We start from the raw sequence: 15,331 nt of genomic DNA, 5'->3' as shown, positions 1-15,331 counted from the left end.
TATTGTTTGAAAAAATGAGATTTTAAAAGCCAAAGAGAACTAAATAAAAGGAAAATAAATGATATTTAAAGTAAAAAAGATTTGCATATTCATAAATCTACTGAGTTATCATTCATATTTGTGATTGGTAACCATTTTCTTCCTTCCAACAGTGCTTCTTGGCAGTGAGTTTTAAATCGCTAGGAAGCTTGTTTATTTCCCTTTTGATTGTGTCGCATTTGAAAGGAAAATGCATTTGTGTTTTAATCAGCAGAGTTGAGTATGTGAAGAAATTCGCCAATCCTTTCTGCCAATACAAAAGAGCTTTTGGTGAAAAGCAGTGTGAAGGTATGAGATGGCATCTCTGTCTCTGGAAAATCAAGGCTTGTCATCATGGGAGACATTCTTGATATTCTGCAACCAGTGCAACTCATATCTTCTCATTCAGAGACCAACCTCTGTCCTCCAAGCTACCAGTTTTTACCCCTGAAAAGCACGGCTTGACAGAAACTATGCCTCCACACTGAAGAGGGAGAGATTATAGAGTATTCTGCCAGCAGACCTGCAAAATCTGGTTGACAACAGGATGTAATCCCACAGCAGTGATTGTCCAAACTGGTCACCAGTTTGTTTAAACACTGCTGACCAAACTGGTTACCAGTTTGGTGATGTTGGCATCTTGGAGGTATTTATGAAAGGCTAAGCACTGCTGAGCCCCCTGGGTTTTAAGTAGACTGTTACATTGTCTTGTTTCTTCATTCTGAAATTATCTAATCAAGAAATGGAAACAAACCAATAGAGAATTACAGAATAAGTTGTCTGGTTATAACAAAAATGATTTAGTTATTTTTCATCTGCACAACCCATAATTTATTCTCTGCTGCTCAACCCACCACTGCATTTTGTGACACCGTTTAAGGGAAAGTAGAGGTTTTCAAATCCAAGAGGCATTGTTAAAGCAAAAAAAGCAATCAAACAAACACAATTTGCTTTCCTTTTGTGCCAAGTGTATATGTGCTTCTATGTGATTCAGCTGCTTTAGTCCTTTATATCATTTGACTGACTGATTTGCCAAAAGGTTAGCACTAGGCTGTTTCCAGAAAGAGTCTATCTCACCTTTGTCTGAATATCAAAGTGAAAGTCTTACTATCACAGTAAGGAATCCAGATACAGTTTTTCCAGACCTCATACACAGGGTACGCTAGTAGTTGCATATTTTTATGTCCTATTGCTCACAATGTAATCTACATTCCTACCTATTGACACAAGATTTAGCTGTGACACCTAACCTACACTAACAGAAGCTGTAACATCATACGTAATGGTGAGGAAGTGTTAAAGCAACGCAGTTGATGAATTGTGATAATGTGTGGCAAAATAGCGAAAATGCCTCCTGTGCAATATGGAAAGTGAGAGACGTAAACAAAAGTATAGTAAAAATGGAGTGCAGTAATTTCTGTGTGGGTGTGTGGGTGTGTGTTTGTGTGTGTGTGTGCGGGGGTGTGCGTGTGTATGTATTTCACAGAAAAAAATAAGCTTGGTATTGAAAGTCCTTTTTTGTTGGACGCCTCTGCAAGAAGTTCAACTGAAACATCCATGTCTATTCTTCACAGCATCTTTTGACCTATATATTGTTTGTTCTATGATTTTCCATTTTTACCAGCACCATTATAGCAAAAAACACATTCAGGAAACTTCTGGCTTACATTTTTGGCTCTAGATTTATTAAAATATGTTAAGATCTCAGAGGAACTCTGTATACATAGAAAAAAAAGGTTTGAGCAAAAATAAAAAATAGATAGTTTCCAACCATCCCGAAGTCCCAAATGGAGTCCCACTGAATTAACCTCATGATAAGGCTTTGTCTATCCCTCTCAGAATCTTAAGAGATGATGTCATTTGGTCCCTACAAGTTTTTTACTGTGTCTGTAGTCTCCACACAGAGTGTCGTTTCGGGAACTGATGATCTGACAGGACGACCCCTGTCTGGCTGTGACATTTTCCACGCTACACCTGAACGCTAAGACTGTGTGAGTGTTATATAAACAAAGTGCCGACATTGTGGAATAAATGTACAAAACATCAAAGTGGTGCTTAATTCTAAAATAGAAGGAAAAAGGAGAATGGTTTTCATGTTTTTAGTAAATACAAATAAGTGTGCAATGCATTTTTGTTCGGCACTCCTTATTTACACTCTTGAATTCAATGCATGAATGTGAAGTAGAAGAAAAAGGGCAATTCAATATTTTTAACAATAAATATCGGGAAAGTGCTATATGCAGTTTCATTCATTCCCTTTTACTTCAGATATTCCTAGATGAGATCCAGTGTAACCGTCTGCCTTCTGAAGTCACTTAATTTGTAAATTGGAGTCCATCTGTGCATAATTTCAACTCAGTAGAAATCCGGATGTTCTTCGAAGGCCTCAGAGGGTTTTTAGAGAACATTACTGAACAAACAACCTAATAAAGACCAATGAACACAACAGACATGTTAAGAAGAAACTTGTGGAGAAGTTTAAAGCTGAGCTAGAGTGCAACTGTCTCTAGTTATCGTACAGCCACAATGGGCTCCACTGAGAAGATGTCTGTTTTCCCAGTGAGGGGATGCCTGGCCGTGAAGAGCACCTGTGCGTCTTTCAGGTTGTGGCTCTGACTGGAGGAGGCATGGCTCTGTTGCAAGGAGTCCTGGCCTGGGCGTGACAAAGCATGGCTCGGCCTGGAGGACTCGTGGTTGTCAGGCCAGGCGGCTCGGTGACATGGAGCACAGGCAACCGGGGGACCTCGCTGGGGCTCTAACCCGACCGCCGCTCTCTGCCTCAGTCGGCACCTGTCGAGGAGCAGCCGCAGCTCCTGGCGGAAGGTGGGATTCAGGCAGCAGTAGATGAAAGGGTTGTAGCAGGTGGAGCTCATTGCGAGCCAGTGAAAGCAGAAGAAGAGGGCGTTTGAGGAGCGGATGGCCTGACTGGACAGCAGCACCACGTAGCAATTGAGTGGAAACCAGCAGATAGCAAACACCCCGACCACCAGGAGCAGCATGGCCAAGGTTCTCCGCCGCTTCCTCCTCTGGGTGGCGTGCTGAGCTGTCGTCGTGTCGCCAATGGCGTTGTGGCGCCACAGCCTGCGAGCCACCGTGGTGTAGGATGCAGTGATGATGAGGAGCGGCAGCATGTACAGCAGAATGAAGGTCAGGAGATCAATGTACTGCCAGTAGACATCTGATGGCTCAGGGAAATCTGGGACACAAAGGCTGCGCTCCATTTCTGGGCTGGTTAGGGGAAATCAGGAGAGTTGAGAGAAAGGAAAATAATTTAGGTCAGAACTTGGTACATTTCTGAAACTTGAAGAAGCCTTAGAAAAAAAATGCTCATGCTGTTTGACGAGCACTGAAAGTAAAACCAGTTTTGGTGAATTGCCTTGGTGAATTTTTTTTATCAACAAAAGATCACCAGGTCTGGAACAGATTTTGAAATCTGTTCCAAAATTGTGAAATTATTAGAATCCCTCATTTTCTGTGCGACCAACCTAAAGCTAACAGGCTTTCACCAGCTGATCCTCAGATTTATGTTGAGCACTTTGACTAGCCTACTCAAAACCTTTGAGTTAAGTTGGACTTGCTGTCTGGCATCAAAGTCCCATTGCATAACCTAACCGCTTGAGGTTTAGGTCACAATCTGATGGCCGGACAAATAGTCTCCAAGATGGACTAATCGCAAAGCTTTCAAAATCACAAAAAAAAAGATTTTACTTACTCTGCTGGTCTTTGTTTTACATTAAATCTGCTTAATGATCTGAAACATGTAAGTGTGACAACATACAAAAGTGGAAGAAATCTGTTACAAATTACATCTTCGAGTCGTTACCAGCTCTGCATAAATTTTTCTTTCTTATGCTGGTTGGCAAAATAACTCAAGCTCAGACAGAATAAGTGGAGAGCAAGTGAGAACATTAAATTTAAATTATTACAACAGATTCTCAAATGAATTTTAACCTAAACTTTGACTTGGCCATTGTAACACATAAATATACTTTGATTTTAACCATTTCCTTGTAGTTCTGGTCGTACTTTTAAGGTTATTATCCTGCTGGAAATTGGACCCCTGTTCTCATGTGACCTTTACCAGGTTTTATTATCTCTGCAGATAAATAAATCACCGGTTAGGAGCTGCAATGTAACAAAACTAAGGAGGCAGAAACCTTTTCGTAAGGTTCTCTAATTGTCTTAAGGGCACTTTTGTCATATCTGACTCTGTCTTTTGATTGTTCACGTTTTAATTCTCCCTTATCAACTGTTTCATTTGAGGAGCAAAGTTCTTTTTTTTTTTTACACATCTTCCCTTTTACTATTTTAACAAGATCAAAGAAAACACCACTCATCAAAAGAATGAACAAGATTGCTTATTTGCTTTGACGTTATCAAGTCAAGTGTGACTCTTGTCTCTCAGGTGCAAAATAGGAAGTGTGCGTTTGTTTCTGAACTAATTAAGTGTGAACAAGTCTGAGGGTCAAGAATCATACCTGTGGGTGAAAGTCAGAAGTTTTTGGTAGATTGCATGTGGTAGGGAAAAGCAGCTGGCCATTATCCAGATAACAGCCACCCAAAGACCGCCCTGTGCTGGGGTCATCCGAGGTCTGAGGGGATGCAGTATCACCTGAGGAAACAGAGCAAACAACACTGATGAACCTCTCCATGATCTGAAACACACGGCAAATCGATATGAAACACATCTGCCCAGGGGGTAAAATCAGCTACTTCAGTTTTGAAGAAGAGAAGATTAGCATCTAGGATTAATTCCCCACATGTATGTGTCTATTTTTTGCCTTTATTGTGTTTAAAAAAAACTAGCCTTGGTTTAAGACAATGATTAATTGTCACTTTGTTTACTGGAAGCTCTATTGACCAGAGGCTACAAAGAGGAGACATCGGCTTTTGTTGTCAAGTAGCTACAAAATAAGGGGAAAAAAGAAGCTTTTTCTTTGTAGGTGGTTAGTAAGATAATAAACTGACTCTATCTACAAAGAATTCAGAGGAGCTAAAAGAAAGAGATCTATTGAATTTTCCTGATGCTTTCACAGAACCTCTGTAATTTTTAAAACCTAAAAATAGGTGCACAAACTTGGATATAATGTTGTTTTTCTCCAGTCTATGTAGTTCAATGTTTTGGTATTGATGAGACCCTAAAAGACAGACAAGTGACAGGAGGAGAATGGTGGATAAACATAAAGAAACTCACGACAGCAACAGCAAAGAACCCAGAGGAACTAGGCAACAAACTCAGGACAGAAGAGGATCTGACCATGAGAAAAATTACCAAGTGACTGATATTACTACTGTGAGGTGAGAGAATCACCAGATAGAAAAAGGCTGAAGGTGTGTGAGGAGTGGAGAGAATTACAGAAGTATGGAGAGAACAACGGAGCAGAAAATACCAACATAAGAAACACTGAACAGAAATACAATCTTAACGACACACAGGATCTAACAAACAGAGTCAAAATGACATATAAAGGCTAAAATCTATACAGACACCCAGAATAACATTTGGATAAATTGTGAAGAAACAATCCTGGCTTAATTCCAGAAAAATATGGTGTAGCTCATTAAAATTGGTATGTTTTAAGGTGAAAACCAGCATACTTTGAAAATGTTCAGTATTGTCAAGGTTAATTGTTCCAGAAGCTTATTATTACTCTAATTTATTAAAGAAAATAGTTTTATGTTTGGTGTCAGTGTTTTGCTGAAACACCCAACGGAGTCAAATCAGAACAGGGTCTGGATAAAGCAGGCTAACTGAAAATTCATGAAGTATGTTTAAAAGACAGTGGGTTGTCTTTTCTGGCAGAAGACCAGTCGATCTTAATGACATCTATCACTTCTGATAAAAGTAGCCGGCCAAATAAAAAATCCACTCGGAATTATGCCAGGAGCTTGTTGACAGCTACACAAAAGTGATGTTTTCTCTGCAATTTGCCAAAGGGTAAATAAACAAATAGTAATAGTGACAGTCATACAGGTGTCTATGTTTGAGCCTGTAGATAAAAGAAAATGTACATTTTATTTAAGCTCATGTGTCTAGTCCTAGCTTAAAAACAAAATAGCAAAGCTTGTTTGTTTTTATAATCACTCACAAAAAAGAACAATGGACAAAAAGTAAACAGTGTTTGTCCCAACCAGAGGCTCTCCCTGTCCTGTTGTGTGATTTGGCTGTTTTCTGGGATCAGGACCTGCCTGACCTCAAAGCCTTTCTTCTCAGAAAATCTCAATTCCCTTGCCCCCCCCCCCAAACATGACATGCCATTGAAATAGGTATTTTGAAAGAAATTCCAATAATTGTGAAAACTTTGACTTAGCTTTTCATAGAAAGAGACCATAAAATAAAGTAGGAAAGAAGTAGTAAAAAAAAATCTGAATTTGCTTTCTAAATTCTCTTGAGAATTGGACTAGAGCCAGTATAATAATCCACTTTCCACTTGAAGTGCTAAATATTGTAATTCTGAGAATACATTTTCATAATATGTTCCTTTCCTAAATAGTGCAATTTATGCTCTCTGGCATAGAGAATTTTTTCCTTGAGACAAATACATTTTTTATAGATTTCAATATGAATAAAAATATTCAATTTAATGGTGCTGATATTTTTTGATACATAATATAATAAACAAGCTCAATACCTTTTTTTTTTTAAAAAAAAAAGAAGAAAATACATAGAAGATTCTGTGCAAAAATAAGATGAAGGTACGCTTGGAACCCTGTATGTAAAAGTCAAGCCGGGAAAGGTTAAACATATTTAATTGATATAATTATGCATGTGCACGCTGTTCAGTAATGGCTTCTTAGGAGCGACTTTCTAGTCAGACTCTGAAGGAGACAGAATGCTGAGTGGCTGTCAAATCAAATCTAGGTGTGCAGGCAAAATGGAAACATGTTTCTCCATACAAACCTCTAAAGAAAATGCACATCTCTAAACACCCACCAGCTCCAATCCTCCAGCTGGTCCCCAACACACACACTTTATTATGTGACCATGATAGCAACCTGTGATGTAACAAGACTAATGCAATGGGATGGATAGTTAGATCAGAAACTCTTTAGATCATCGAGATAATTTAGATTAGATTGAACATGCATTATTGGGTGTCAAGGCAGGTAAATCTGGCACTCATCTGCGTAGTAGTGGAAGATGACACATTTTTGAGGGGAATAAAATACCACAAAGTGGTTAATCTAATGGCTATAGTTAACCATACAGACTCACTAGAATGAATGCAAATCATTTTATTGTAGTGAGGAGGAAGAATTACAAACTGATATTGACCAAAAGATATAGAGGTGTGCCAAGGGGATCTGGGCACAACCTACCACTTTTCACAAAATAATTAAAAAGTAGAATGCTGAGAAATGACCCTTTATTACAACATCTTCATCATGCTTGGTACAAATCAATATTCAGTGTTTCAAACACTTGCTGTTTCTTTCTGAGGCAATAAAAGTGGCATCAGAGAAATCTCATGACTGTAATAGGTGGAGAATTCAGTCCTTGTTAAAGACTTTTTCATTTTGATAAATATCTGAACGTGATCTAATACAAATCTATCTACACAGAGATTATTCTACAGCTCACTTCCTATAGTGCTGCAACTTAACATCAGCTTGAAGTTCCATTATGGGTAACTTTCATGCTCCTAGTCAGGTGCAAGTCCATCCATCCATCCATTTTCTAACACCCTTGTCCCTAGTTGAGTTGGGAGGGGTGCTGGTGCCTATCTCCAGCTAACGTTCCGGGTGAGAGGCGGGGTCAAACCCTGGACAGGTCGCCAGTCTGTCTCAGGGCAACACAGAGACAGACAGGACAGACAACCGTGCACACACACACTCACACCTAGGGAGAATTTAGAGAGACCAATTTACCTAACAATCATGTTTTCAGACTGTGGGAGGAAGCCGGAATACCCGGAGAGAACCCATGCATTCACAGGGAGAACATGCAAACTCCATGCAGAAAGACCCCGGGCCAGGAATCGAACTGCAAGGCAACAGTGCTACCAACTGCGCCACTGTGCAGCCCTCAGGTGCAAGTCATCTAACTGAAAGGAGAATAAGCTGTTTGGCTTTGTTGGAGGGCGATTTGGCAGAGTTTCATGAACCTGAAGCCACAGATTCAACAGTCTAACCCATAATTGTTTTTGGGGTTTTTTCCAACATAATGGGCCACTTTTTGTTGAAACTATTGCAAAAGTCACTGTTACATCAGAGAAAAAATAATTTCCTTACTTTCTTCTTGCTGAGTTTAATCAGCTCATATAAAAAGGATAGACAATTATGGATGAAAAGCAGAAATTATCTTGGCAAGTAACCATGACCTGCCACATCCAACTCCCATCCCATGTCAGCCACTTCAAGCACTCAGCATGCAAAGGTAAAGTAAGATTAAATAATATCGTTACATGGCACTTGAGAAATACTTGTGCAATTAATTCAGAAAAAGAAAATGGTGCATAATTGTCATGAATTTTCAATGCAGTGCGCTTCGTTGTGATCATTTCAAACATCCTAGTTATTCATTAAGTCTAGATAGATTATAGTCAATAGATTCTCACGTTTCTGTGGAATCAGAGTAGTACTCAAGTTTGATCACTCAAGGGATGGAATAAATAAATAAAAAAAACATGGATGACAAAGAAGGCTTTATTTTGTTGATTGCTCCAAGTAAAGTATTTTGGTGTCATGATGAGTCATTCATGCTGTATTTCACTCAGAAGCATGGCTCGCTTTAGTCATCAGATTTGTTGAATTGTCCTGAGTTTGTTTTTATGTTTCTGTAATCTATGGCATGAAGTGACAACTTAAAGCAGGAATATTACACTGCTGCTCTTGTGAAATGTTTTGACAAATTAGTTCATAAACATGCAGATATCAAAATGCAATGTTTTGTTTTAAAAAAGATTATCATACATAACCCAGATACTTTCATTAATCCGTTCTGTCATCATCTGCTCATTGTGCACAGGTTCATCAAGTGCATCTTTCATCTCCTGCTTGCACAGCCTCTCAGCCTCTGAAGAGATTATATTTATTTGGTTTCCTAAAAGCAGGACTTATGTGTATTTTGGTACATTTGAACCCTGTCTGACTACCTGCTTTAAGGCTTTATTCTCAAACAAATTGTCCCATTGTTTGAATGATCATCACTTCTTTGTTTATCCATGTGTTGGCTATATATAAACTGGCCGTTTGTAAGACAGTGCATTTTAATGCAGCACAAGTTGGTGTATTCTACACATAACCAACCATTAGTTCAGCAACACATGTAAAAATGAACTAATGGTGTAATAGCTAAAACATGTAGAACCATGTAGAACTGAATTCATTTCAAGTTAGGAAAAAAATAAATAAAAATCCACTCGAAGTACCGAGTGTTTTTGATGTAAAGATGATGGATCAAAAAAGACCACTCTTCATTTTGTTCAATGAGGAATAAATGGATCCTGAAGATGTGATCCATGCTTGAGGTCTATTGAAGATCCATTAAGAACTTGAATTAGGCTGTAAAGCATCAACATTAGCCAAACACTGTAGAGAGAACATTGCACTTGCCAACCACTAAAACATTCATAAAAGGAGTATCATTTTGCAAACGTACTTATATCCATCTTTTTATACATATTTATATATATTCCACAAACCATAATGTATCTTAGAATTTTATGAGACACAAATAAGCGCACAACTGAAAGCAAAATTCCCCCGAGTAAATAGTTTGCACAAAAATCTTTTGGGAATAAAAGTTGTAGAGGTAAGTTTCATCCAGAGACTGAAATTCTTGTCCGTTGTTCTTAGTAAAAAACTCAAATTTAGTCAATAATATTTCAAATTCATTGAATGGATCTGTATATCGAAGTAAATAAATAATTACATGCTCCTGAAAAATACAATTAATGCTATAAATCTGACCATCTAACATTTCTAACTTTATATTTATCATATTCAGAATATCATTAAGCAGGGAGCATTGTGAAGATCATATTTATTTTAATTTCTCCAGTGCATTTAACAAATTCAGCCTAATTTATTATGTCAAAAACACCAGAAGACAGGAGGCCTTTAAAATCGACTGGCTCCATGACTACCCAAAACAGACCACAGTTTCTCAGGCTGAAGGCTTGTGTGTCTAAGCATTTGACCAGCAGCATAAGGGATTCTCAAGATTCCTTTTATTTTTGTACACCTCAGACTTCTAGTAAAACTCAGAGTCCTGTCATCTACAAAATTGTCCAGATGGCTCTTAGTGCTTCTTGACCACTCACTTTGTGACATGGTGTGGAGACCATCATCTCATCTTCAATGGGAAAAGAACAAATGGCATGGCTGTAACTTTCAGGAGTAGCAAGAAGAGCTCAAACACTATTTGCATCATTTGGGTGGGGGAAAAAAAGTTGAGGTGGTGGATTATTAAAAATACCTCCAGTCCAACATACTGGACTAGAGGCACAACAATGAAGCTGTCTATAAAAGGGACGGAGCAGGCCGTACTTTTAGAGGAAGCTCAGATCCTTATCCAAGGTTTGCAGCATTAAAGGATACAATAATAATAATAATAATAATAATAATAATAATAATAATAAATCATGACAACAATAAGAATGATAATAAAAAAAATTCATAGATCTCTATGACGACTTTGTAGTTGTCAGTCCTTTTGTGTGTGTGTTTTTTTGTTGTTGTTATTTAACAATGCTTCACAATAAAGTCCCATTTTGTTCCAATACACAATAAAATCAATGCACCGCTGATGAAGCTGAATGTCCTAAAAGCATTAAAAACTACACTGCTGTGATTCCAAAGCAGCAGTGGGGCAAAATATAATTTACTGTATTCAGATAGACTTTATGCAAAATATAATTTACTGTATTCAGATAGACTTTATGCAAAATATAATTTACTGTATTCAGATAGACTTTATGCAAAATATAATTTACTGTATTCAGATAGACTTTATTTTTCCAATTGTCTGCTGAATACTTGGTCTGTGTTGTGTTTGGTGTCAATGTGAGTGTTGTTGCTGCATGAACTCATCATTTTCTTCATTCATTCATTCATTCAGCCAGACAAAAAAAGACAGACGACTGAGTCCCAGCTTTAGAAAACATGGCTATAGTTCATAAAACGATTGGATATCTCCAGATACAATGTGCTTTCAGTCTGTGTTTTTCAATCACATCTTAGCTGAAAGGGACCCTGGCCCATCGTGTTTCATTGTTACCTCTGGTCACAGAAGCAGAATCTAAAATGAAGTTGAAGAAAATAACATTTCATTTGTATTTCATTTGCAGTAACAAATAAAAAGGCAATCACTGGCTGTTTTTTATTGCTTTTTTTTTTTTTTACCTATTCTTACATTTTCTAGCATTCCATTTTTCCCTGTAGTTTATTTAGATATGTTTCACTTAAATTACAACTAAACTTCTTTTGTGCTTTTAAGATTAAATTAAGGGACATAGTGAATCAAAATGACTACAAGGCGACTGAAAAAGCAGACCAAAAACTTTAAAAGTTTAGAAAACCTCAAAAACTATTGCTTCATACACCACTGAGAGATCACAATCTGACTCACTGGAAACAAATAAAGAAATAAAGAATGACTCAATCTTTTTGTATGGATCTGAAAGCTGATAGCACAGTGAATCCGCCTGTTTTAAAAGCATCTTTGAAGATGGAACATGTTCACATTTATTGAATCTCACATTCAATATTAATTTCAAGAAGAGCATTCATATTGCACCTGTTAAAACAAAGACAAAGCAGATTTCAAATAATTACAGCTCCGCTAAGGTGTCATGAAGTTCCCTGAATGGGATCCTTTCAGGTTGCTGGTTTTATGTCACTTCATCTCCTCTCATCTCCAGCCTGTAATATGGAAATCAATTAAAGACCCCTAATATGAGGAAAGTCTTATTCTGAAGAAAGAAAGAGGAGAGGAGGCGTGTTTATAGAGTTACATGAGAAAATGCAGACCTATAAAAGATTGGATGCTGTATTGATTCATATTGTCAGTAGACATTCTTCTCAAACTTTGCAAAAATCAAATCTAAGGGTGAAATTAAATTCTAAGTGTTCATGTGCTTAAAAATGTCCTGTGTTCATTATTTTCTCTCTTTTCACTCCTCACTTGAAAACAGACTTAGATGCAAAGTAGGGAGGTGAACAGGGGATAGCACAAGAGAGAAGATCGTCTTTCGATTTGACTATAAAGCCCTGCAGTTCAGCAAAGACAGAGGGGAAACCCTGTAGTGCAAGCACAAGCTGACCTGTCTCCTGTCCAGAGCGATGGCGGTGAGAGTCAGAGTGGACACGTGCAGAGAGCAATACTGTACAAAGCGACTGATGTGACACATTGTCCTCCCAAACACCCAGGTCCTGTGCACAAAGCGGACCTGAGGGAACACAAACACCCAGGAGCTCAGATTACAGCTACAAATTTAACTATCTAAAAGTTATTAAGCTTTGGAGAATATATTAATACAGCGCTGCCCCTCCCCCACCTGTGTCTGTAACATATTGAGAGAAAGATCACTTAATTTTTCATACAAACAAAATAAATGGAAATAATTCAGACTCCTAAAGACATGGACGGTGACAGAGTGGATAAACAAGCTCCTCTTATTAGAGTAATTTGATTTAAAACTACGGCTGAAAAGCTGCAAGGTAAAGCAAGCTTATTAAAGCAAAGCTAGCTAAGATCTTATTTAAAATTTTGGGTTATTTAACTCAAGGTTATAATACAGCGTCTCATACAAGTTTATGCCTTACTGATGAATACATTTATTTTAATCATACAAGAACGAAAGGTATTATATAGTGACTCCAAATTAATCTCGTTAAAATAATTGATAATTTATTATTTCAGATTATTGATAGCTATCATTATTGCTTATAAATATTGACTGAAATCTACCAAAAATAAAACGTGTTCACACTGTTACATTTTATTAGTATTTAACGTATTTTTAGTGCTCTAGTGACATTACACACGAGTGCGTTAAATGCTCAACAAAGCAAGACCAGCTATTATTGGTGAACGTCACTGAAAGTGGGACCCTTTCAAACTAGTCGATAAAATATTTGGCGAGCGGGACAGTTCCGGTAAAGTTGTCTTACCAGAGTGAACGGTGTGTTAAGCACTGTGATGAAGATATCGGCCACAGCCAGGTTCAGGATGAATAAGCTGGTGGAGGACTGAGTGCGCTTGTTTTTGGCCACCACATGGCACACCAGCGTGTTTCCGAACAGAGACACCACGATGATGAGAGAGTAGGCGGCCACCAGCAGCACCTTGACCCAGCACTCCTGCGCCTCCTTCCCCCTGCTCCTCCTATTGGCCAGGGCGCGCCAGTCCTCCAGCATCCCGTCGTCAAAGTCCAGGAGGAAAACACCCGAAGTCCGGTTCCCCGACTTGGCCGAAACATTCAGTAAACTCTCCGTGTGTGAGAACATCTCCTCTCCGAGGAGTGAGGAGTCGTTAAGCGTTTGTTCCGCAGCTGCCCGGTGAGAGCAGAACATCCAGGCAACAAATGGATAAACACACGCAGCTCGCATTTTTCTGCCCTCCGATAAGAAACAAGGTGTGATCTGAAGGTGCGGTCTCTCCCTGCTCTAGCTGTGCCTCTGAGGTGTTGTTGGTGCTGAAGCTGCAGCAACAAGTAGTGATGCAGCTCTGCAGCGCTGATGTCTTTAAACACGCTGGGCATCCTCTGACTGCGGTCCAGGTGGGCTGCAGCTTACTCTGCCAGGACCCCTGGCCGCGCAGTCCTCCCATTAAACACACACACACACACCCCCACACACACACACACACACACACCCACTCACATACTTTGCCTCTTCCATCGATGTTTTTAAGCTAGTCTGACTCCTAAATACAGACACTTTGAAGTTCCAGATCAGTTTAAAAAAAAAAAAAAAAAAAGGCTTTTGCTTTCTGCGATTATTGATTTGCACTCGGAAAGCTGTTTGTCTTTTCAACGTGGCTGTTTTAAAAGTCAAACGCTGCTGTGTTTATCCCCAGAGACTTTCCAGGCGCTTTAAATCTAAATCCTTTTAATGAGAAAAATGGTTGAAATGCATGTAAATGAAGTGATGTTTGCCCTTCACTGCCATCTTTTATTTCCCATTTGCTTTCACTTGCTCAGAGAATATTGGTATCTTGTGTAACCTAAAAACATTTACTGCAGAGGTATGAACTCCTGTGTGAGCCCTTCGTTTTGCCACACAAAACTTAGAGATTTCTAGTTTGATATTTTATGGTGACACTCAAATGCTTTAGATACAAAGCATAGTTCATTTTTAAAGGAAAGAGGCTGTTCATATCAACTGTCCTAAACACTAAGAATTGGTTGTGCCATCCTTGACAGCAGCAACAACAACTGGCATCAAGCACTACCAAAAGCTGGCAAGGGCCTGTACGGGAATTACGGGAAGATATTTGGTAAAGAGGAGAATTAATTATTATTTCAATTTTGTTAAGTCATCCTGGTCCTTAAAAAATCCACTTTGATTTCTTAATTCTATAGATATATCAGCAAATCGGAAAAATCTGTAATACTGTGCAGCACTGTGGAAGAAAATGAGAGAACAATGGTTGTATAGGATGAGACCCAAAGACTAATCAGGAGAAATTGCATTAAAATGCTATGCCAAGAATTCTTTATCTTCTAATTGACTGGAGTTTCTGCTTGTAAAATGCTGTGTATTTATCAAAGTTATATTTTTTGAATATTTTGTTTATCTTCCTAAATTATGAATCATATGTACTTTTTTATTTTCATTCATGTCATTTTGCTGAATATAAAAAAAACATGTTGGAATTAGTCAGAAGACTAATGCACTTTAGCTCTCAGGGTAAAAAAGGTTTTGAAGAAATTTCTCTTAAAATAGCCATGAGGTTTGGTGTTATGTAAGAAATATACCAAAGATTATTGTCTGGATTTAGTGACACCTGGGGAAGACACTTGAATTTTTTACTCCAGGCTATTCAAACTACTCATAAAAGTAGTAATATTTTTACAAAGTACTTTTCAAAACCATCCTAAATGTTACTTTGGAAACTTGCAATATTTTAAAAGATGTTGCAACATCTCAACCTTTTTGCTCAATCTTTTCCAACAGTTCATGAAGGCCAAAGCATTTTAAGGCTGCTGCTGCCTTTTATACATTTGACTGATGATGGCAAAATGTTCTGCAAGGTGTGCTTAAAAACATTTATATTGGACAAAATGCAAAGAAAGTGTCAGGCCATTAAAGCTTTCTATTCTTAATTCTTGAACAGTACCGCAGTGATTAATACATACAAAAGAAA

At 38.2% G+C, this 15,331-nt stretch overlaps 1 protein-coding gene across 1 annotated transcript; it reads right to left on the bottom strand.

The window, feature by feature from the left end:
- gpr83 (G protein-coupled receptor 83) lies at positions 1 to 13,711 on the bottom strand. Its single transcript, XM_032561915.1, has 4 exons — positions 13,135 to 13,711; positions 12,285 to 12,410; positions 4,497 to 4,630; positions 1 to 3,246 (listed from the first exon to the last, which is right to left on the bottom strand). The coding sequence occupies exons 1-4, from the start codon at positions 13,570 to 13,572 to the stop codon at positions 2,529 to 2,531; spliced, it is 1,416 nt and encodes a 471-aa protein (XP_032417806.1). The 5' UTR covers positions 13,573 to 13,711; the 3' UTR covers positions 1 to 2,528.
- Between the last annotated feature and the right edge of the window lie 1,620 nt (positions 13,712 to 15,331).

The sequence above is a fragment of the Xiphophorus hellerii genome, chromosome 5 (genome assembly GCF_003331165.1).
Source record: "Xiphophorus hellerii strain 12219 chromosome 5, Xiphophorus_hellerii-4.1, whole genome shotgun sequence".
NCBI lineage: Eukaryota > Metazoa > Chordata > Actinopteri > Cyprinodontiformes > Poeciliidae > Xiphophorus > Xiphophorus hellerii.
Note: the sequence above shows the minus strand (reverse complement) of the source record. Positions and strands in the feature narration are given on the sequence as shown.

Bases quoted from the DNA above. Each gene is read 5' to 3' on its own strand.
- gpr83 (XM_032561915.1), bottom strand. From the start codon at position 13,572: ATGCGAGCTGCGTGTGTTTATCCATTTGTTGCCTGGATGTTCTGCTCT. The intron at 12,411-13,134 runs GTAAGACAACTT...GTGTTCCCTCAG, and splicing joins TTAACACACCGTTCACTCTG to GTCCGCTTTGTGCACAGGAC. The intron at 4,631-12,284 runs GTCAGCTTGTGC...CTGTTTCCTCAG, and splicing joins TCGCTCTGGACAGGAGACAG to GTGATACTGCATCCCCTCAG.